This window comes from Myotis yumanensis, unplaced genomic scaffold (genome assembly GCF_028538775.1).
Source record: "Myotis yumanensis isolate MYYU_CA2020_CCGP unplaced genomic scaffold, mMyoYum1.0.hap1 SCAF_3, whole genome shotgun sequence".
NCBI lineage: Eukaryota > Metazoa > Chordata > Mammalia > Chiroptera > Vespertilionidae > Myotis > Myotis yumanensis.
The window spans coordinates 22,971,874-22,996,746 of NW_027223754.1; the positions used below are offsets into that span (position 1 = coordinate 22,971,874).

Here is a 24,873-nt window from a genome sequence, read left to right on the forward strand (position 1 = left end):
CGCGCGTGCGCACAGTGGCCCCAGTCGAGGGTTTGTGTTTGCGATCAGAATCTGTATCCGAGTCCCTAATTCGGCACACCTCAAGGATCAATGAAAAGCGACTGGTTCTTAAGTGAATAGTTTTATTTTCAATATTTTAAGATTCCAGTTAATCGTGGAAGTGGGTAATGATAGGGGGCCTGGAGCCTACCACGTAGGCGTTAAGAGGGAGCAAAATTCTTGCCTTTGGCACCAGACTTAGATTGGAAATTGGGTTAAAGTGTTTTTGTTGCAATCAAGTTTTTGACCATGTGTTTCTTGTGCTTCTGGGTTTGTTTTATAACTTGTCTAAAACCATGCAGTTTTCTGAGAACTGGGAGATCAGTACAGAGTGGTTGCTCTGACTACAAGAAGCATTTTGTTTAAAGCTCTCTCCTCGCCACCCCTCCATCCAGCTATTAATATAAAATAAATTAATCGCTATTTTAAATTATGTAACCCCCCCTAGATTGCTGTTTTTTTATTGTTGTTTTGCAGAAATGACTGTTAATAGGAGGAATATAATTTTTCTGATGGTTTTCTTTTATCTTGTGTTTTAGAGAGAGAAATGTCATCAGTGGAATCACACCAGAAACAGTTGACTTGTCAGATCCATCCCCATCACCAAACTCATGTAGTTCCTTTGAGCTGATAGACATGGATGCTGGCAGTTTGTATGAACCAGTTTCTCCTCATTGGTTTTATTGTAAAGTAATAGATTCTAAGGAGACATGGATTCCTTTCAACTCCGAGGATTCACAGCAGCTGGAAGAAGCATATAGCTCTGGTAGGAGAAAAATGATGACCTATCATAGACAAAGACTTAATGTCATCTCTCTCAAACTATAATATTAGTCCTTATAGTGAATGCTATTAAAAGTAAATTTTAGATTTTTTTCCCCTAGGTATCCCTTATAGCGTTTTTATACAGAAGCTCTGCATTACTAGTAACCCAGACAATTGATTATGTTTAAGAATGTGGTCTGTATTTCAGTACCTATTGTAATTTCTGCATAGTTATCCAATAATATTTCTTAGTTCTAGGTTATGTTTCAGTTTTTGTTTATAAAGAGTGTGTGTGTGGCCCTAACCGGTTTGGCTCAGTGGATAGAGCGACGGCCTGAGGACTGAAGGGTCCCAGGTTCGATTCCAGTCAAGGGCATGTACCTTGGTTGCGAGCATATCCTCAGTAGGGGGTGTGCAGGAGGCAGCTGATCGATGTTTCTCTCTCATTGATGTTTCTAACTCTCTATCCCTTTCCCTTCCTCTCTGTAGAAAATCAATAAAATATATTTTAAAAAAAAGAGTGTTTGTGTGTGTGTGGGGGGGTCACATTCACATTGTAACAGAATGAATTCTTTAATTTGTCACTCGTTTTTTTCTTTTATGAAACATGATGCTAGTTACTACTTTATCATCACGATGGTCATGGTCATTAATTTACCTTTTGGTCCCTCGAGGGAAAAATTCAGAAAAGCTGTCTTATATACATTAAAATATATATATATTGATTTCAGAGAGGAAGGGAGAGGGAGAGAGAGACAGAAACCTCAGTGATGAGAGAATCATTGATCGGCAACCTGGCATGTGCCCTGACCAGGAATTGAATCACAACCTCCTAGTTCATAGGTGGACACTCAACCACTGAGCCACTGGCCAGGCTTAAATACATTTTTGTTGTTGTTAATCCTCACCCCAGGATATTTTTCCATTGATTTTAGAGAGAGTGGAAGGGAGGGGGAGAGACAAAAAGAGGCAAACATTGATGTGAGAGAGACCCCTCAACTGGTTGCCTCCCGCACACGCCCCGGAGGTATGTGCTCTTGACTGGAATTGAATCCAAGACCCTTCAGTTCTTGGACTGATGCTCTATCCACTGAGCCAAACTGGCGAGGGCTATATACATTTTTTTTTTTTTTAAAGGGACACTATCTCCTCAGAAAAAGAACAGAACAGTGTTTGGGTATTATTTTTTTCATGTTTCATTAAAACCAATAATGGTTTTGATGGTTTGTAAAATAGTGGAAGGTAGCAATTAAATTCCATTTTGTTTAATGTTTATCCAAGTAGAAAATGTTCATTCATGTGTTTCTTGACATTATTTAGAGTATAACTCAGAACTGTATTTCGGGAGATTTATTTTTATATATGTACTTCTTTTCCTCTTCTCAATTCTTGATAGGTAAAGATTGTAATGGGAAAGTTGTCCCCACCGATGGGGGCCGGTATGACGTTCATTTGGGGGAGAGGATGCGGTATGCTGTGTATTGGGATGAGCAAGCATCAGAAGTGAGACGATGTACCTGGTTTTACAAGGGAGACAAAGATAATAAGTATGTTCCCTATTCAGAGAGCTTCAGCCAAGTATTAGAGGTATTCCTTTTACCCCTTTAAACTAATTTTCTTTATTTTTTTTCTTACTTAATCTTTTCTTCCTCTATGACTTATATTGTTTTGAAAATTTCAGGAAGAGTTTGGTTCTATCTGTACAGAGTTTATAGTCTTTCTTTGTGCAAATTAGTTTCAGGATAAAGTAGTTTTTATTTCCAGATTTTAAAATATACTATGGAAGTTGTTATGCCCTTAAATGAAAAAGTGTTTTCCCTAATGGTGATTATTGTTAATATTTAAACTATGACCACAGGATTTTCTTTTTGCCTTTTATTTTTCTTGCTCTGAAAACTGCCTGAAATTTGCTTAAAGTAGGACATTATTATTATTGAAATAAATATATAAAAATGTGAACAATGATGATCTCTAGTCTAGATGGTGGAATTAGGATTGATTTTTTTCTTTGTCCTATACTATTAATGTTGCATTTAAAAAGAATTTTAAAATAAATTTGATAAATCAAGAGAAAGAGCTATATATGTAATATATTCCTAATTTTATGAAAAATATACATGCATTAATATTATTGAAAGAAATATATCAGAATGTGAAAACTATTTATCTCCAGTCTAGATGATGGAAGTAGGAGTGATTTTTTTTCTTTGTCCCATACTATTACCTGTTGTAATTTTAAAAATGAATTCAATTAATTGGAATAGGATATTCTTATTGTAATTGTTTACTTAGTAGTATCCTCTTGAATAAGGTTAGTTTTAATAGGAAAGCAATAAGAGAAATGTAATGAAATGTGTTTTCTTTTAAGGAAACTTACATGCTTGCTGTAACTCAGGATGACTGGAAAAAGAAACTGGAGTCTCCCAACAGAGAAATTATTGTATTACACAATCCAAAGGTAAAGCAAATTAAAAAGCTTTTCTCTAATATTGGGATTGAAAGTTAATTGCATGACTAAGGAGAACTTTTATTGGTTTCTTTTTCTTAGGAATTCTTCTTTGGATGACCTTTGGGAATTTTATATTATGTGAACAGTTATGAAACTTAAAAGTTGTAGCCACTACCATTTTTATTTACCTGTTCATTTTATACCAAATATTTTCTTAGGGAAAGTTATGCCTCTGTAAATTCAGACTATCACTAATACATTATGTGGCATGTTTTTCCATGTGTAGGCTATTGTTGAAAGTCTGTTAGCTTGATGTTTGTTTTCTTTTTTTTTTAGCTTTATTGAGATAGAATTGACAAAATTATAAGATTTTTTTAGTTTTTTAATTCTCGTCCAAGGATATTTTTATTGATTTAGGAGAGAGAGAGAGAGAGAGAGAGAGAGAGAGAGAAGGGGAGGGGAGGGAAGGGGAGGGGAGGGGAGGGGAGGGGAGGGGAGGGGAGGGGAGGGGAGAGAAACATCCATGTGCAAGAGAAACATCCATTGGCTGCCTCCCGTACATGCCCTGATTGGGGATTGAACCCACAATCTAGGTCAGTGATGGTGAACCTTTTGAGCTCGGCGTGTCAGCATTTTGAAAAACCCTAACTTAACTCTGGTGCCGTGTCACATATAGAAATTTTTTGATATTTGCAACCATAGTAAAACAAAGACTTATATTTTTGATATTTATTTTATATATTTAAATGCCATTTAACAAAGAAAAATCAACCAAAAAAATGAGTTCGCGTGTCACTTCTGACACGCGTGTCATAGGTTCGCCATCACTGATCTAGGTGCATGTCCTGACTGGGAACTGAACCCATAACTTTTTGGTGTACAGAACGATGCTCAACCAACTGAGTGACCCAACCGGGCACAAGATATTTAAATTGTACAACATTAGCCAAATATATTTTCAGGGTTCTCATTTCCAACTGTAGTAATTGCATATCAGAACTCCATTTGAGATTTGACTATGTATTATGTTTTGAAAAACATGTTCCTGCCCCTCATTGTATAGAGATGTCTTTAATGTAGAATATCTTCATATCTATTCATTGTGAATGTTTTATTTTATTGATTAAACTACTATAGAACCAGAAAAGATTCAGTCGTATGTGCTGAAAATAGCTTATAGGATTAAACAGTTTTTGGCATCTTTTCTATTTAAGCTTATGGTGCATTACCAGCCAGTTGCAGGGTCTGATGAATGGGGTTCCACACCCACTGAGCAGGGTCGACCAAGAACAGTGAAGAGAGGGGTGGAGAACATCTCTGTTGACATTCATTGTGGTAATGTTAATTATTAAATTTTTTCTTATCTTCTGATACTCTGATTTATTTATGGCTTACATTGTGACCTTTTTCTATGGTTTTGGAGTACCTCAAGGCTTAAACATGATCTTTAATTATATGAGCTTATTTGGAGTTAATATTAGCATCACTTCACCTACTACGAATCTTAATAGGTAGAGAAATCTCTTTTAAAGTTGCTAAGTATGTATAGTAGGATGGATAAAATTTTGCAGTACTAATCAGAAATTAATCATTAAGTACAGATGAACTGACTTAGTCCTAATTCTAAGAAATATGATTCCACCTGTTTGATTAGAAATTTAGTACTTGTAACTCCTGTTGTTGAAGATTTTCAACTAAGGAAAAGTATTTTCCAGTACAACCTTGATAGTTATCCATTGCTATCTAGGGTCGTTTATGTTTAGTTTTATAATGTATTTAACTGGATTACAAAATTCTTTTTATCTTGCAGAGGTGATAGCTTGTCTCTTGCACAAAGTCTTAGATATACTATAATTAAAAAGATGGGTTTATAACTTTAGGCTTCAAATACATGCCAGACATTATTGGTACAATTGATAAAAATTGAATATTAGGTAAGATTATTTATTAATGTTAAAAATTGCCTGAATTCAATAACTGCACTGTGGTTAGTAAGAGAATATTCTTAGGAAATATACATTTAAATATTAAAGGTTTAAGAGGTATGATGTGTGCAGTCTGATGTATGCAACCTGCTCCTAACTGGTCAGAAAAATAAATGTGTATGTATGCATAATGAAGCATATTGGTAAATGTTAGAGTGTTGAATCTGGGTAAAAAGTACATGTGAGTTTCTGTACTATTCTTCCAGGTTTTCTGTAAGATTGCAGTTATTTCAAAGTAAAAAGTTTTAAAAACGTGAAAATTTTTTCACAGACTTATTTTAAGATAAATTAGAAACAAGGTAAAATCACTGTGCTTTTACTAAGTAGTTATATGCAGGATTATTTTGTGTCCATTAAATTATCTGCTCATATTTCAACTTGCTTATTTTTATAACCCATTCATTGTGAATGTTTGATTTTAGAATATGGGACTAGTTCTGTAGAATAATTTTTCTTTTTAATTTCATTTAAAGGGGAACCTTTACAAATAGACCATTTGGTTTTTGTAGTCCATGGGATTGGACCAGCTTGTGATCTCCGCTTTCGAAGCATTGTACAATGTGGTAGGTTTGCAAAGCATGTAAGATTAGGTCACTTAAGGGGAATATTAGTCAGTGCTCCTGTGAGCTGAAATAAAATGTTGTCTTTAGTCTGTTATCCCAGCTGCATAAAAACATTTGGAGCGCTCAAGACAGGTGGCAAGATAGTAAAGCTTCCCATCTGAGGCGTAAAGTACTAGTGAATTCCATAGGCTAATAGTTTATACTCTTAACTAATAATTCTTGAATGAATAAGCCTTTAATCCTTTAAAATGCTTTTATGATGTGATAATCCTATGCCTAACCATTCCAAATTTAAAGAAACTGTAAAGATGATATAGTTTAAATGAGTAACAGAAACCAGTCATTTTTGTAATTCATACTGTGATAAACCTCTTAAAATTCTAATTGGACTATTTAGATCATTAGCATAACTTGATCTTGAAAGGTAGTGTCCTCTAAAACTTGATAGTATTTAAAGTCTAATTGTCCCAATTTGACTTATCCTACTGGCTGATGCTTCTAAGCCTAACCCTTCTTAGAAGGTTAAGATTGATATAATATGAATTTCAAACAGCTGTGTATTTTTTTAAAATCTAAAATATTGGGTAGTGGTTGTTTGTAAGAACTAGAAAGTTAGAATTGGAATCTGACTGCAAGTTATGTGATATTTTTCTTTTCTTTTTAAAATTGAAACAGTTCCCATGACACATTAGAAATTTTGAAGTTAGCTTTTTCTTTGATGAAATATACTAGTATTGTGTAGTAAAAGCAAGTATTAAAGGAACAGCTTTTCTTATATGCATTCATAATTTTTCTGAATACCACTTTGCTACTTTTGACTCAAGTAAATGCATGTTCTAAGCAAATGTAGATAGAGATTATATTTATATGATCTATTGCAAATTCATTGCTTCACTGTTGATGCATAAGTTCATTTTCTTTTCAGTTAATGATTTTCGCAGTGTTTCCTTAAACCTGCTACAAACGCATTTTAAGAAAGCCCAAGAAAATCAGCAGATTGGGAGGATAGAATTTCTTCCAGTCAACTGGCACAGTCCTTTGCATTCTACTGGTGTGGATGTGTAAGTAATACCAACCGTGATTGTAATGTGTTCTCTGATCATTAAAATGCTTAGGGACATTTCTGCAATAACTGATTATATATTTAAAATTTTGTTCAACGAAAAGATTTTTGTACTTCTGTCTTTTTTTTTTTAGAGATACATTATTAAATCCTAAATAATCCACTCAGCTGGTATGGCTCCATGGTTGAGTGTCAACCCATGAACCAGGTCACTGTTCAGTTTCTGGTCAGGGCACATGCCTGGGTTGTGGGTTCAATTTCTAGTAGGAGGCGTGCAGGAAGAAGCCAATCCATGATTCTCTTTCATCATTGATGTTTCTATCTCTCCCTCTCCCTTCTCTCTAAAATCAATTATAGAGATATTTAAAAAATAATAATAAATGCTAACTAGTACCTTGGTTTAACTAGTCCAAGTTAGGAATAAAGAGCTGTTTGTATTTTCTTCTAGTATGTTTTACTGGCTCATTAGTATTTACCATTACAGCTTTTTTTTATTTCTTTAGCATTAAAGCCAAACATTGCTTTCTCCCTATAGAGTATAAACATTTCCATCTTCGGATGTCAAAAGTCCACCTACCTTAAGATGTATATAGTATTTTGTTGTTTCTTTTTTTTAAAATATATTTTTATTAATTTCAGAGAGGAAGCGAGAGGGAGAAAGAGAGATAGAAACATCACTGATGAGAGAGAATCATTGATCGGCTGCCTCCTGCACACCCCCCACTGGGGATTGAGTCTGCAATCCGGGCATGTGCCTTTGACCAGAATTGAACCCGGGACCCTTTGGTCTGCAGGCCGATGCTCTATCCACTGAGCCAAACCAGCTAGGGCTTTTGTTGTTTCTTTTATGACCATATTTAGATAATATTTGTCCCAATTTGGGAAAAAGGGAAATCCCCAAACATTAAATTATTAGCATTTATACCTTGGGGTATAATTGGTACAACTCCTTTTATGTGATGGTTTTCTTAAGTTACAAGCCCAATAGTTTTGTTTGTGAATTTTATGGTAATGTCAGAGAAGATTGCCTTATATTAAGGATATTCAGCTATGCGCTCTCCAGAAAGAAGTATGTTCATCATACTAGGAGATAGAACTAGGAGATGCTTCTTTAGAAGATAAAGAAAGTAGTCAGCATTATTTCCATGCTGGTCTTGGAAATGGCTTCCCTGATTCTGTGTCTCCCAAGTTCTTAATGACCTAGGATTTGAGCATATTCCATGTGCCAGATGCTCCACTCTAGTGTTTATTTTAATGGGTGTGACGTTCACATCATATTTAAGCTGATGCTCAGAGGTGACTAAGGTCATTTAGCCCTCTCTAAACTACAGAAACTGTTGAATCTTTAAGGAATTTCTCTGGGAATTTTGAGAAAGTTTTAACTGGAAGTTGATTTAGAAAATGTCAGCATGGTTTTCCTTTGCGAGACATGAGTTCTGTTTGCCTTTGGCTTCTTTCAACTTTAAGAAATTCTACATTGAGAGCTGATCTAATTTGTCATTTGGCTTGTGATCAAACAACTTTAATGCTGAGGATTCTGGGGAAACCCTCTTGTATCTTTTGTATTTTTAACATAAAAAAAATGATTTGAAAAAAAAATGATTTGGAGAGAGAAACATAGATAGGAGAGCAAAACATTGTCAGCTGCCTTCTGCATGCCCGCTACTGAGGATCGAGCCAGAAACTCAGGCATGTGCCCTGACTAGTAATAGAACCGGCAGACTTTTGATGCATGGGGTAATGCCCAACCAACTGAGCCACACCAGCCAGGGCTCTTTTGTCTTTAAAAAAATCTTTTTTATTACAGAGAATTCTTTACACAAAAGTAGCATATATGATGAATTTTTCTGTACTGATTATGATTACCCATTCCCAACAAGCCTTAACACATTGCCAGTTTGGCCCTATCCCTGTCAACATACCCCTGTCTACTGCCCATCCCTCCATTATATTGTTTTTGAGTCAAATCACAGATATATTATTTCTTCTATAAATGCTTCAGTTTGTATGTTTTAAAGGACTTTTAATAAAATATAACCGTAATACTATTCACACCTAAAAATTCTTAATATCAGCAAATATACAGTGTTCAATTTTCCAATTTTATAAATCTTATGATTTATATATACACACATATATAATATATACATACTCACACGCAAAATCGATGTTTTTCTCTCTCTAATAAACAAATGCACACATACATACATATATATATATACATAGTTTAAGCTAGAATCCAAGGATGCCTTTTAAGTCTCTTAATTTCTTGATTACTTTTCCATCTGTTATTTTCTTGCTATTTATGTATTGAAGAAACTGAGTTGTTTGTTTCTGAATTTTGTTGATCACATCTCTTTGGCTTCATTAAACCTTTCTCTCTGTCCTCTATTTCCTATAAGTTGATAATTGCCTCTTGTATCTTTAACTATCTAAGTCTAAACTTGGAGGCTAAGCTAGATAACTGAGAGGAAGTTACAGAATGTATTTTGGTTTTCTTTTTTCTTTTAATATATTTTATTAATTTCAGAAATAGGAAGGGAGAGGGAGAGAAACATTAATGATGAGAGAGAATCATTGATCGACTGCTTCCTTCATGCCCCCTACCTAGATGGAGCCTGCAACCTGGGCATATGCCTTGACCAGGAATCGAACCCTGACCTGGTTCATGGGTTGACATTCAACCACTGAGCACTCCGGCCAGGTGTATTTTGGTTTTCTGCTCAAAACATCTTTCCTTTTTTTCAGAGATCTACAGCGAATAACCCTGCCCAGCATTAATCGCCTAAGGCACTTCACCAATGACACAATTCTGGATGTCTTCTTCTACAATAGCCCCACCTACTGTCAGACTATTGTGGACACAGTTGCTTCTGAAATGAACCGAATATATACACTTTTTCTGCAGAGAAACCCTGATTTCAAAGGGGGTGTATCCATTGCTGGTCATAGTTTAGGTAACAAATGAATTCTCTGTAACCAGAGGACGATCACACTTTTAGGACACCTGTTTTTGAAGAACAATGTCTTTTATCAGTATCAGATGCAGAGGTCTAGAACTGGTCTGTGATGAAGAATTTGGAAAGGGTTGGAAGGGTGGTGGTGGAGTGGAAAGAAGACTCCCTGCTTCATAGATTTTGCTACATGGGTAATTGACTTATTATTTTTTTGTATAAAAGACAACTATTTAGAAATTGTCCCTTCTTTCTTCTATTTTACTTATAGGTTCGCTTATATTGTTTGATATCCTAACAAATCAGAAAGATTCTTTGGGGGATATTGACAGTAAAAAGGTAATTTAGATGTTCAGATAGGTTCTCTTTGCTTAGTAAGGATTTTTTCACTTAGTTTAGTCTCATATCATAACTTCAAATTTACATTTATTTTAATAGACTTGTGATTATCTCTGTCATTCTTTGATGATAGAAGCAAGATAGCAATGCACTTCTAGAAATATTTGCCAGTCTAAAATAACTATACGTATCTTATTTTCCATTATAAGTATGTACTACTGATCTATTATTAGAATTATAAAATTGAGCTGAAATGGAGTTTGCATATGATAAATTAAGAATGAATTAGATACAGATTGATATAATTTATAGTAATTGTTTGAAAGCAGTGGGAGGACTTAGTGTTTAAGCATCTTTTAGTAAAATAAAGTCCTCTGAACACTTATCTCTAGTGCTGAATTAGTACTTAGCAAAACTGTCTTATATTTTTTCTCTTTTTGATGCAAGTGTCCTGTGAGTTCTCCCAGGGCAGGTGCTTTGCCTTAGATTGTTTTATGTCTTAGACTATATCCCTAATAAGAGCTCAGTAAATGTTTTGTTAATGATAGTGAACAATGCTTTGATAATTATTCACTCATTCATTTATTTTAAAACATGTTAAGTTTCAAATGAAGTTGCAGAAACTTAAAGATCAGCACCTCTTAATTTATATTTTGTATAAATCACAATTTAAAGTTAAGATACATTTCTGTGGAAATCTTAGCTAGTACATATATTTATTGTAAAATGGTATTAATAAAGGAAAATATAAGGAATGTAGAGAATAATGAGCTTTATAATTTAATTTTTAGGATTCACCAAATATGGATCAAGGAGACACACCGACAATAGAGGAAGATCTGAAGAAACTTCAACTCTCTGAATTCTTTAGTATCTTTGAGAAGGAGAAAATAGATAAAAAAGCTCTGGTAAAAAATAACCTTTTATTACTTCATGCCATACCATTTTTAATATTTTTTATTGCTTCATCATACTGCTTAGTAAGAGCCTGCCCTTTGGAAGCATTTTAGTCATAAATACTTTGTTATCATTAGTAATGTTCTTTAGCATTATTTATGTGTCTTAAAATCATATCGAGTGATCTTTGCTTTGTGGGAGTTTAAAGTTCAGAAAAGTCATATTGATATGCATATAGCAATAGAGCAAAGATTAAAAAACAGCACATCTCAGAAAAAAAGAGAGCAAGAAGAAATGACCAGTAACTATTCCAACTCTTATTTTCTGTTATACTTTCAAGAGCACTACTATAGATATTTGCTTGTTTAGTTTTTTGTGTTTTTTTTGCCACTTATGTTGTGTTTTTACTCTGGTTTCGATATGTTAATTCAGTGGATATTTAGTAAATCTTTACTATGATACACCAAGTACTAAAGATAGAGTGGTGAACAAGACAGAAATGGTCCCTAACCTCATGGTGTTTATAGTTTACGGCTAAAGACAAATATTAAGTAATCGAAAACATAATTAAATTACAATTGTGATAAGTTCTAAGTAGGAAAAGTACACAGTGGTATAAGAATGCATAGTAGGATGAACTGATCTAGTTTGGGAGGGTGAAGGAAGACTTCCCTAGTCAAGTGAGTAGCACATCAGCTGAGTCTTGACTGTTATTCTGTTTCATGCTCTCTGTTTGCTTTATGTTCTTACTGTTTGTGTCCAGGAGTAGGAATATAATATTTCTCAGGATGTGACATCCAAGTGAGCATGGAAATCAAGGAGAGTTTTTCTGTCATGAAGTTAGATACCTACTTCTGTTGATTTTTTAAAATAATACAGTGTTATCTATATTAATATAGCATTGATACTATAGTATTGATATTTTAAATTCTTCTTTAGGCTTTTTTATGAATAAAATACTATTTCCTTCTCTAAGTTATTAATGATGTACTACTAGGAAGCCCTAGTAATATAAATCAAAGAATAGCAGAGTACTTAATCCTTATCCTTCTAAGAGAACAGGGCATTTAATTGATTTTATTATACCTAGAAATAAGATATTTGATTTTCTATGCCTAGGCTTTATGTACAGACAAAGATCTTCAGGAAATTGGAATTCCCTTAGGACCAAGAAAGAAGATATTAAATTACTTTAGCACCAGAGAAAATTCAGTGGTATGTGCTTAATATATATAGCTTATAGCAGTAAACAATTTTTTACATCCTTGTATCCTTTTGCTTTGTGAAGTCTAGAGAGCTAAATAATTTTGTTAATTGGTTTTTGGCTCTATTCAAGAAATTAAACACATTTATTGATGCCTTGACAGTATTATTAGCTTAAAAAGTCATATCTCCCCTTGACTCTTGCTACAATTTTCATTTTTCTCTTTTTGTCTTATAACCACTTTATTGAAATATAATTTACATCTCATACCATAAAATTCTTCCTTGAAGAGTATACAATTTAGCCCTGACTGGGTAGCTCAGGTGGTTAGAGCATCGTCTCAATACACCAAGGTTGTGGGTTCAATCCCCCATCAGAGCACATCTTCTATTCTATATATAAAACAGAGAAATATGCTAATTAACTGGGACGCTGCAACAGGTCAACCGGACAGGGGCGGGGCGGCAGGGGCCTCTGCTCGCCTGCACTGGGGGAGGGCCTGATCAGCAGCAGCCACAGCTGCTTTAAGGGCCAGAGAGGGTGGGCGGCACCGCGTGATTTTGAATCGCACGCTGGGCTCTTAGTACTAGTATAAGAATCAATCAGTAAATGAATGCATAAATAATTGGAACAACAAATTGATGTTTTTCTCTCTCTAATAAATAAAAATACACAATTCGGTGGTTTTTAATATATTCAGAGCTGTGTTACCATTACCACTGTCTAATTCCATTACCCTCCTCCCCACCAAAAGAAATCTTATACCCCTTAGCAGTCACTCCCTATTCCTCCCTGCTGTGGACCACTGATCTGCTTTCTGTCTTTATGGATTTTCTTATTCTGGGCATTTTCATATAAATGGAATCACACAATATGTGCCTTATTGTAACTGTCTTCTTTCTCTTAGCATAACATACTCAATGTTTATCCATGTTGTAATACTACTAATACATTCTGTTTGGCCCCTAAATTCCTTTATGTATTTTAGTAGTTAATTATTTTTCAACTTTTTTAGCAGGTTGCTCAGTTCTTATTTAAGGCCCAGTATTTGCATCATTTTCTATACCCATAGAGACATTCTACTTGCTTTCATCAGAAAGGTATAGCACTTTATTGAACTCCTTAGCAATCCTCAACATTCTTTTCCACAGTGCTCTGCTATTGTTTCCTCTCATGATGGTATCCTAGATGGCTGTGTACCACTTTCATCATTTCAGAGCAAATAGGGATGTCAATTCATAATTCAAGCCAACTTTTGTTTTTATCAACTTGGTTGTGTTTTCATCAGCTTTATCTTGTTTTCTGAGAGACTTGTCTTGGAATTACTGGCTATCATTTCAGAACTTTGCCACACATTTTTTCAAACCAGTAGAAAACTATATAATCCTTTGGATATTTTTTACTGCATAGTTCCACAAAACTATTTTTTATTCTTTAGGGCATTAATACATCAACTCCACAATCAGCTTCAGGGTTGAATATGTCTAATATCCCCAAAGAATCTGAGTTCTGCAGTAGTGCTGATGATACTGGAAATGACTATCTGGATGTTGGCATTGGACAGGTAACAATACAAATTCTCTTTGTTCATTTTATCGCCTGCCATTCATATGATAAGAACAGATGTAACTTGTTATTGAGAAATGCTTTTAGCCCTGGCCAGTGTTTCTAAATGGTTAGAGCGTTGGCCTACAGAGGGTCTCAGGTTCAATTCCTGGTCAAGGGCATGTACCTGGGTTGCAGGTTTGCTCCCCAACCCAATCCAGTTGGGTGCAGGAGTCAACCAGTCGATGTATCTCTCTCACATCAAATGTTTCTTTCTTTTTCTCTCTTCCCTTTTTTTAAAAAATATATTTTATTGATTTTTTTCTACAGAGAGAAAGGGAGAGAGACAGAGAGTCAGAAACATCGATGAGAGAGAAACACCGATCAGCTGCCTCCCGCACATCTCCCACTGGGGATGTGCCCGCAACCCAGGTACATGCCCTTGACCGGAATCGAACCTGGGACCCCTCAGTCCGCAGGCTGACGCTCTATCCACTGAGCCAAACCGGTTTCGGCTCTCTTCCCTTTTCGCCCCCTCCCTCCCTTCCACTCTCTCTATAAAAGCAATGGAAAAATATCCTCAGATGAGGATTAACAAAAAGGAAAAAAAAAATAGAGTAAGAGTGATGCTTTTGTTTTCTGCTTCCAGGTATCCGTAAAATACCCTCGACTCATCTATAAACCAGAAATATTCTTTGCCTTTGGATCTCCCATTGGAATGTTTCTTACCGTCCGAGGACTAAAAAGAATTGATCCCAACTATAAATTTCCAACATGCAAAGGTTTCTTCAATATTTATCACCCTGTAAGCATTGGACAGCTCTTGTGGTTTACCTGAATATTAGGGTTTATGGTAAAGAGCATACAATTTTCTGTTGTGTTGTTTTACTTTTTATGTACTCTTCTCTAGTAATGAGATAACATAAATAGTATGAATTCGGAAGTGATATGGCAGAACAACTGTGCATTTAAAAAAAATGAGCTTATAATCCTTCTTGCCTGATAAACATTAGCAGTTCCTCAGACTATCTTCAGCAGAGGTATAGGTAGCCATTGTTTTTCCTATGTAGTTTGATCCTGTGGCCTATAGGATTGAACCAATGGTGGTCCCAGGAGTGGAATTTGAGCCAATGCTGATCCCACATCATAAAGGCAGGAAGCGGATGCACTTAGGTAAGACTGAGTATAGAACTTGCTAATTCCAGACCTCTGGTCAATGCAAACTGACTGGACCTAATTCACTTTGTTTAGTTGTATTGGGCCCTAAACTCATTGTAAACCATGTAATTTTCTTTATTCATATGTGTTTCAGAACTGAGAGAGGGCTTGACCAGGATGAGTATGGACCTTAAGAACAACTTGCTAGGTTCACTGCGGATGGCCTGGAAGTCTTTCACCAGAACTCCAGACCCTGTCTTACAAACTTCTGAAACTACAGAAGAAACTGAAGCAGAACCTGTGTCAAGTTCAGAGAAGCCTAGTGGTCAGTGACACTGTGCACACTGATTTCCTACATCAGGCCTGATACGAGGGACTCCATGGTGTATAGTTCTTATTCTCAGAGGGACTTCTTACTTGACCCTGTTTTATTGTATAGGACCCATGCTATGAGTCATGAAGGGCCTTCATCTCTGCTAGCCTTTTCTATCATTTAATACCCACAAATTATGGAAGAACATTATTTGTGAAGAAGAATGTCAAGAGAAGCCAAGCATTGATAATGAGACTTTATTAAAACATCCCCAACTTGGGAACTATGGGGGTAATGTTAAGAGCCTACTCTCTGAAGCACCTTTTACAGGGGAATGTCTGTGTATTCATGGGCCAGTTTTGTTTCCCTGGGCTGGGGACTAGCTAGGATACTCTCCTCTTAGTTTTACAGTTAACATTGTATTTTTTTATTTAGTTTTCAACTGTCTAAAGAGTTTTATCCCTGCTTGCATTTCGTTTATAAACTAAAGGTAAATGAATTAGCTATCAAAGGTGCAAGAAAGAAAACAGGGATTAGATAAAATCAGTGTGCCCTGAGAGCCTTTAAAGGAAGATGGGAGAGAGCTTTCTGAAGAGAGAATAGCTCATCTTACAGTAAACTTGGAGTCCGAGTAGAGGTAAGGAAGCCTGGAGGCTTTAGGATCTTATTATGGTTCTTCCATATCCAGATGTTAACACAGAAGAGACCTCTGAGGCAGTTAAAGAAGAAATCCCCCCCATCAATGTGGGAATGCTGAATGGAGGCCAACGCATTGACTACGTGCTACAGGAGAAGCCCATTGAGAGTTTCAATGAGTATTTATTTGCTTTACAAAGCCATCTATGCTACTGGTAAGTGTTGGGTATTTTTTGTTTCATTTGTTTTCATGTTTTTGGTCTAATTGTTTCATAGTCTCCAGGGAATCACTGATCTGCTTCTGTCACTATAGATTAGTTTGCACATGACTTTTATATAAATGGACTCATACTATATACTCTTTTTTTGTATGGCTTCTTTTATTCACTGTGTTGTGTGTATTGGTAGTTCTCTCCTTTTTATTGCTGAGTAGTATATGTCTGTACCACAATCGGTTTAGCCATTCACTTGTTGATGGACACTTCAGTTGTTTCTAGTTTTTGGCTATTACTGAACTGCTATGTTCAAGATTTTGTATGAACACATTCTTTAACTTCTCTTGGGTAAATATCTAAGAGTAGAGTGATGGGTAAAATTATTTTTAAAAGAAATTGCCAAACTGATTTTCTGCCAGGATTTTCCATTCTCATTAGCAGTGTTTGAGAATTCCAGTTGCTCCAACAGCCTCAACAGCACTTGGTATGATTGGTCTCTCAACCTTTCTAAATGGGTTGTTATGGCACCTCATTACAGTTTTAATTTGATGTTCCTAATGAATAACGACATTGAACATCTTTTCATGTCTTTACCATCCATACATCTTCATTGGTGAACTATCTATTCAAATCTTTTCCCCATTAAAAGTTGGATTATCTTAGTAAGTTGCAAGAATTCTGTGTTCTAGTTACAAGTCCTTTACAGGTATATTTTTCCTCAGGATGTGGTTTGTTTTTCCATTTTATTTTGAAGGCAGAAGTGTTTGATTTTTATGAAATCCAATTTATTAATGTTCATGCTTTCTGGACATATTTAAGAAATATTTCCCAAATCTAGCCTTTAAGATTTCTTCTGTGTTGTAAAAGTTATATCGTTTTAGCTTTTAAAGTTAGGTCTATGATCCATTTTGACTGAGTTAATTTATAATATGGTGTGAGGTTAGGATTAAGGTTTATTGTTTTGCAGTTGTCCTAGCAACAGTTGTTGATAAGTTTATTGAGTAACCACTGAATTGCCTTGGCTATATTTTGTCCCATTGATCTATTTATCTATCATTATGCCAGTAAAACAGTCTTGATTACTATAGCTTTATAAGTTTTAGAAATCAGGTATGTGGGTCCACCAATTTTATTATTTGAAATTATTTTAGCTATTGGAGGTCCTTTGCATTTTTATTTATATATATATATATATATATATATATATATATATATATATTCCTAAATATTTTTATTTATTTATTTATTGTCTAAAGTTTTACATATGTCTCCTTTTCCCCCAATTGATCCCCCCTACCCCCCAGCCATTCCCACCCTGGGCAAGCCCCCACCACCCCAGTGTCTGTGTCCATTGTATGCATGCATATTAGCATAACCAAGTCCTTTGGTTGCTCTCTAACCCTCCCCTCCCCTACCATTTGTCTCTAGATTCATCTATTCTTGTTCATCAAATTATGTTGATCATTATATCCCACATATGAGTGAGATCATGTGATATTTATCTTTCTCTGACTGGCTTATTTCGCTTAGCATAATGCTCTCCAGTTCCATCCATGTTGTTGCAAATGGTAAAAGTTCCTTCTTTTTTATAGCGGCATAGTATTCCATTGTGTAGATGTACCAGTTTTTTAATTCACTCATCTGTTGATGGGCACTTAGGCTGTTTCCAACTCTACTAGAACTAGACCTAATAAATGAATTTGGCAATGTAGCAGGATACAAAATTAACACCCAGAAATCTATGGCCTTTTTATACACCAATAATGAACTCACAGAATGAGAAACAAAAAAACAATCCCATTTACCATTGCACCAAAAAAATTAAGATACCTAGGAATAAACTTAACTAAGGACGTAAAAGACCTGTATTTGGAAAACTTCATGACATTGAAAAAAGAGATAGAGGAAGACATAAACAAATGGAAGAACATACCATGTTCATGGATTGGTAGAATCTACATCATTAAAATGTCTATACTACCCAAAGCAATTTACAGATTGAATGCAATACCTATTAAAATGCCAATGGCATATTTCAAAGATCTGGAACAAACGCTCCAAAAATTCATCTGGAATAAAAAAAGACCCCGAGTAGCCACAGCAATCCTGAGAAAGAAGAACAAAGTTGGAGGGATCACATTACCAGATATCAAGCTATATTACCAAGCCACGGTTCTCAAAATTGCCTGGTACTGGCACAAGAACAGACATATAGACCAATGGAACAGAACAGAGAACCCAGAAATCGACCCAAGCCATTATGCTCAATTTATATTTGACAAAGGAGGCAAGAGCATACAATGGAGTCAAAACAGTATCTTTAATAAATGGTGCTGGGAAATTTGGACAGATACATGCAAAAAAAATGAAACTAGATCACCAACTTACACCATACATAAAAAACAAACTCAAAATGGCTAAAGGACTTGAATGTAAGATGGGAAATCATAAAAACCCTACAAGACTCCATAGGCAGCAAAATAGCAGACATGTCGTAGCAATATCTTTACAGACACAGCTCCTAGGGCAAACAGGGGTGAACAGTTTGCTGGCTGGTATGGCTCAGTGCTGAGTGTTGTTGACCTATGTACTAGGACAGTGGTTGGCAAATTTCGGCTCGGCAAACCGTGGCTCGTGAGCCACATGCGGCTCGTTGGCCCCTTGAGCGTGACTCTTCCACAAAATACCGACTTCTGCGCATGGGCCACGAAGTTTCAATTGCACTGTACGTGCGCGGCCACACGTGGTATTTTGTGGAAGACCAACACTCAAGGGGCCAAAGAGCCGCATGTGGCTCGAGACTCGTGGTTTGCCGACCACGGAACTAGGAGATCACGGTTTGATTTCCAGTCAGGGCACATGCTTGGGTTGTGTGCTCGATCCCTGGTGGTGGATGTGCAGGAGTCAGCCAGTTGATAATTCTCTCTCATCATTGATGTTTCTATCTCTCTCTCCCTCTCCCCTTCCTCTCTGAAATCAATAAAAAATATATTTCTTAAAAAGGGAATAGTTCTTGGTTATTTACTGCTAGTTTTTTTTATATTACTGGGCATACCGGTAATGCTAGACTTCCAAACCACTGCCAATTACATAACCTTTGAGTCTGACTTTTTGCAATAGTAAAAAGATGAATTTGCAAGGTGTTGCATAGATTGAGTTAATATATGTAAAGCATCTAGTATAAATGTTAGTTTCTTCTTTTTACAACATAATTTTTTCTCCTTACAGGGAGTCTGAAGATACAGTATTGCTGGTCCTCAAAGAAATCTATCAAACCCAGGGTATCTTCCTTGATCAGCCTTTACAATAAAAATGAATCTTCTATGGCTGCCTAATGTAAGTTTTTAAACGTCATGTATATAGCATAGTTCCTACATATTAACATGTTATAAAGAACTAAGGAGTTGGGCTCTTTATAAATATACTTTTCTGTTGCCTGTCACTAAACTCTAATTTTTCTAGGAAATGTTTTAGTTATTATTCATTTTTAAAGGGACTCTGATTAACATTCATGGGGAAAAGGTGTATAGTGCTGTGATTAGTATGTATGTGAGCGTGCATGTGTGCACACGGGCTTTGCTAGTGATTTGGCCCAATAATATTTGTCATTTTTAGGATCCAAACTCAGAATCTTAATAGTTCTAATCATCTAAGAATTACCATGGCAACAGTTACAATTTTAATTACAAACAGCCCATCCTGAGATTTACTCGGTCTTTTAGATGTGTATTATATCTAACTAGAGGCCCGGTGCACAAATTCTTGCACAGTGGGGTCCCTTGGCCTGGCCGGTGATTGAGGCCTATTGGGGGGCTGGCTGGCGGGGGGGAGGGACTGTGGGAGGTTGGCTGGCCAGGGGGAGGGGTCGCAGGAGGTTGGCTGTGGGAGTGCACTGACCACCAGGGGGCAGCTCCTGCGTTGAGCGTCTGTCCCCTGGTGGTCAGTGCATGTCATAGCTACTGGTTGACTGGTCATTTCGGTTGTTGGGTCCTAACGGTCACTTAGACATTATATATATGTGTGTGTATATATATATATATGTATGTGTGTGTGTGTGTGTGTGTGTGTGTATATATATATATATACATATATATATATATATAGTATTTATTAGGTTCTGGCATTCTCCCTTGGTGCCTTCCAGTTGTGCCTGCATGGTGACTTCTTTTCCCCTTTCTCCCTAGATGGACATTGAGGGGTCCTTCAACAGAAAATCCACCTGTTTGTTGCTGCAGTTTTCCTCTCCTCAGCTGCATCATTTCTTGCATGTTGCCTGTCACTCACCATTGGGGGCTTTGGAAGATAATCTTCCATTTTGGAAGTGAGTGGAAAAGCAAAGGAAAGACACCCTATTATTTTTTACCACTGGCTTCATATAAATACTTGCCATTCTTTCTTTATAGCTGGGGGTGGTTTGCGTCCTTAATTCTTTGATGACATTATATAGGTACCAGACTTTATTGCCTATCATGTGAGATGGTAGTAAATCTGCTTTGAGTTTGATTTGTTTTGGGTTGGTAAACATTTTTCTAGGAAATGTTTTAGTTTGGAAGTACACTGTTGAAATTCAGCAGGTAATTGGGGTACATTCTTCTCTCACTAGTGTTCTCTGCATTGAAGGATACGTCTAAATGGATATGGAAAAGACTGTTGGGCAGTCAAATTCTGTTGAGCTATCTTTTCTTTTCTATGAATTCTGTATGAAGAAAGACTAAAATGTAACTTGAAGAAATTATTACTTACTCTCTACAGCTGAGTGACAGGTTTATTGTTAGGAATCACTGATGCTATGCTGTTCATTGTTTTTCCAGCTGTTTGGATTCCTCTGAGAGTCTAAAGTGGACAATTTAGTTCACATTTGGTGCACCTTTATAAAGCAAAGATGTTATATATCTAGATGAAGTCTGATTTATTATTTGGTAGTAGCTTCTGTTCTTAAGTTGAGGGTAAAGCTATAAAGGCTGACAAACCTGAAATTATACAGCTTTGAATAAGTAAAATCTTACTCTTGCATTTATGGTGAAATATAATTTGTGTAAGTCACCTGCCATATTAACTTGAACGAAGGTAGTATTGTGTGTCCTCTTTAAAAACATTTTGTGATCATTGCCTACTTAGGGACCCATACACCAGAGTGCTTATTTAAAAGGCTCATGGCACAGGCAGTATTGGTTGAGCAGGCAGGTTTGGCTATGCAGTAGTCAAGGAACAGCTACTCCAGAGTCAGTGTCAGAACATGCAAAGTGAGATGTACCTTGAAGAAAATGGGTGAATGTGACTGATTTTTTTCCAAGGCATCTACTCACCACTGTCTTTCTCATTGGTCAGTTTGTCATTGTCTTTGCAGTGTTCTTTGTGATACACTCCTCTCAGATCCACATGCCATTGAATGGCATGCCAGGCAAGCTGTTTTTTGTTTGTTTGTTTTTAATAAAGGTAGCAAGGTATTGTGAAAGCACTGGCATTTAACATTCACTTAAGCCATCCCTTAGAAAGCAGTGTTTATCCCTTTCTGAAGAAAAAAGGAAGGGGAAAGTTAATTACTGTCATCTAGAGATGGTAGAGGTGAGGTTGGGGTATAGGTCAGAGCCTGGCCTTTCTTTGCCCATCTGCTTTATAGACTAATGATGACTAACCCACTAAGTAGTTTCAGATAATATTGAATACTTTATTTCCTTTGTATGTAAATTCTGAGTTTGAAATAAGGGTTGAGAATTAAGTAGCATTCAATATATATTAGAGGGGAAGCTTTTGCCCTTCATATCAGCAGAATTGGTACTATTTAGGAGTAAACCGAAGGACAAGCAAGAGTGAATATAACCAAAGATGAATGGCATAACTCTGGATAGCTGGATAAACCACTGCTTGTTATAAGAAATGTTTCTATCCTGCTGGTGTGGGGCAGTAACTGTAAAAGAGCTTTATATGTTGTCTATCCACCTATGGTATTATCATGATTATATATTATAGAGGGTAATAAGCTTGTTTTTTCCTCTGGAAACAAATATTTATTTATGTAATTGTACAGCTTTATAAAGAAAAGTAATGAAGGCAAATAACTTAGAGCTAGAAATTCTTAAGTATTTTTAGAATCTACCAATTTCAACATCTGCTGAATAAGGCAAGCTTGAGTGGGTAGCAAAATTGTCTCTTAGTTTCCGTCTGTCCTTAGTAGTTGAATCAATGGATATCCTTAATGAAGTTATACTGTCAGTAAAGGTTAATTGTTTCACAGGACTACATACGAAACCAGTCATCTCTGTACTAGTCTCTGTACTGGTTGTAATTACACAAAGTTACCATATTTATATTTTAATTCACTAGCATCTTAGGGAACATATTTCATTTAAAAAAACTATTCTAAAAGTTAAACATCTAGAGGATAATACAAATAAGCATTCTAATCATGAAGCAGTGTAGTAAGGCAATGGATGCCTTTCTGGCTGTAAATAACAGTGAAACATTAAAAACTGATGACCGAATGGATGTCAAACATACTCTTAAATAACACCTAACATAGCAAGTTTCACTCGATTCGGAGAACTGCTGGGTTGGTGAACACGTGGAGGTGCAGTGCAGGGAGTGGTGCGCCAGGAGAGGGCATGGAAGTTCCCCATCCCTTCCCACCCTGGCCTTGTGCATCATCTCCATCTGGCTGCTTTTGCATTCAGCTGTCAACGTAAGAACATCCAGACCTGCCTCTCTCCTTCCTTGCATGTCCACTGCCTTAATCATAAGCCCTAAAGACGATTAGTTTTGGTCAGCAGCAGCCTTAGGTACGAAGCCTCGGGTCTTATTTACATGACCATTTTTCTTCTTTGTATTTTTTGCAACTTCCCCAAATCTCCAGAAAGATCAGATATGCTTATTTCTTGTTCAATTAACAGCCAGATGAAGAGATTTCATAGGGCCAGGTCTTGGAACTTGGGGGCCCTGGCATGCTCGCCCATGAAAGGATTCCGATTCCTCAACCTGGGAACCCCAATAAGCTTGATTTAAGTCCTTTATTTAGTTGTATATCTTGTTAATAATTTTTTAAATTAGTTGCCATACAATAGTTTCAGGTGTACAACCCAGTGGTTAGACATTCTATAGTTTACTAAGTGACCATCCTGATAAATCTCGTATCCATAGGACACCATACATAGTTATCAGACTATTATTAACTGTATTCCCTATGCTGTACTTTATATCCCCATGACTGTCCTATAACTACCAATTTATACTTGTTAATCCCTTCAACCCCCTTCCCATCTGGCAACCATTAAAATGTTCTCTGTATTTATGAGTCTGTTTCTGTTCTGTTTGTTCGTTTATTTTGGTTTTTTTTTAGATTCAAGTGTTGATAGGTTAAGTATTACTGCCATTTTATTGTTCAATTTTGGTCTATCCCCGCCCCCCCCCCCCCCCCCCCCCCCCCCCCGCAGAAGACCCTTTACCATTTCATGTAATACTAGTTTGGTGGTGACTAACTTCTTTAGCTTTTTCTTGCCTGGAGAGTGCTTCTTTATATGATCATCACTTTGAATATTTCTTGCCAATCCCTTCTGGCTTGCAAAGTTTCTGTTGAGAAATCAGCTGACAGTTTTATGGGAGCTCCCTTGTAGGTAACTATTTTTCTCTTGCTGCTTTTAAGATTGTTTTTAACCTTTTGCTTTTTAATTACGATGTGCTTGGTGTGGGTCTTTTGGGGTCCATCTTGTTTGGATCTCTCTGAACTTCCTGGATTTGCGTGTCTATTTCCTTTACCAGGTTAGGGTTTTCTGTCATTTTTTTTCAGACAGATTTTCAATTTCTTGCTCTCTCTTCTCCTCTGGCCACCCCATGATGTGACTGTTGGTATGCTTGAAGTTGTCCCAGAGCTCCTTACACTGTTCTCACTTTTTTGGATTATTATTTTGCTGTTCTGATCGGGTGTTTTTTGCTTCCTTATAGTCCAAATTGCTGATTTGATTCTTAGCTTTTTCTACTCTATTGTTGATTCCCTGTAAATTATTCTTCATTTCAGTTAGTATATCCTTCATTTCTGACTGGTTCCTTTTTTATGGTTTCCATGTCGTTTTTCATGCTGCTGAAGTTCTAAGTTAGTTGAGCATCCTTATAATCAGTGTTTTGAACTCTGCATCTAGATTTCTTGTTTCCATTTTGTTTAGTTCTTTTTCTCGAGTTTCATTCTTTCATTTGGGACATTTCTTTGTCTCCTCATTTTGATAGTTTCCCTGTGTTTGTTTCTATGTATTAAGTAGAGCTGCTACATCTCTCAAGCTTTGTAGAGTGGCCTAATGCAGTGGGTTTCCTATAGTGTCCAGTGGCATAGCCTCCTCGATCACCCAAGCTGGGCACTCCAGGTGCATCCCCTATGTGGGCTGCATACCTCCTGTAGTTGAGCCTTGATTATTGTTGGCACCTCAATGGGAGGGATTTTAGTTGTGTATTATTTGCACTATTTCTGTTGTGTCATGTGCAATCTCTTGACCAAGCCTATTTTAAAACTCTGGTAGAGTACCATTTTATACATAGTCTCAACTCCAGAATTGGTATTGTTTGCATGGAAAGATTAATAGCACTGATTAGCTTTGTAATATTTTGCAGTTTTTGAAATGTGTTTTTTACATGATTATATTTAAAACTCGAGTAAATACTGAAATAAAACCATATTGACCCGTTGCCTACCATTACCTGGTTCATTCACCATAAAGAAATTCTGTATAATAACCATTTTCTCTTCCCCTGTGGATTGCTAAACAC

At 36.3% G+C, this 24,873-nt stretch overlaps 1 protein-coding gene across 1 annotated transcript; it reads left to right on the plus strand.

Annotated features, from left to right (window-relative positions):
• The first annotated feature begins 586 nt into the window (after positions 1-586).
• DDHD2 (DDHD domain containing 2) lies at positions 587-23,406 on the plus strand. Its single transcript, XM_070408401.1, is given in 18 exon segments — positions 587-620; positions 623-805; positions 2,201-2,391; positions 3,173-3,262; positions 4,468-4,588; positions 5,712-5,801; positions 6,727-6,862; positions 9,613-9,821; positions 10,090-10,157; positions 10,949-11,065; positions 12,174-12,269; positions 13,697-13,822; positions 14,453-14,608; positions 14,874-14,976; positions 15,116-15,286; positions 15,963-16,125; positions 19,354-19,461; positions 20,310-23,406. Coding segments are annotated over 17 exon segments (2,136 nt in total). The 3' UTR covers positions 19,436-19,461; positions 20,310-23,406.
• Positions 23,407-24,873: the final 1,467 nt, after the last annotated feature.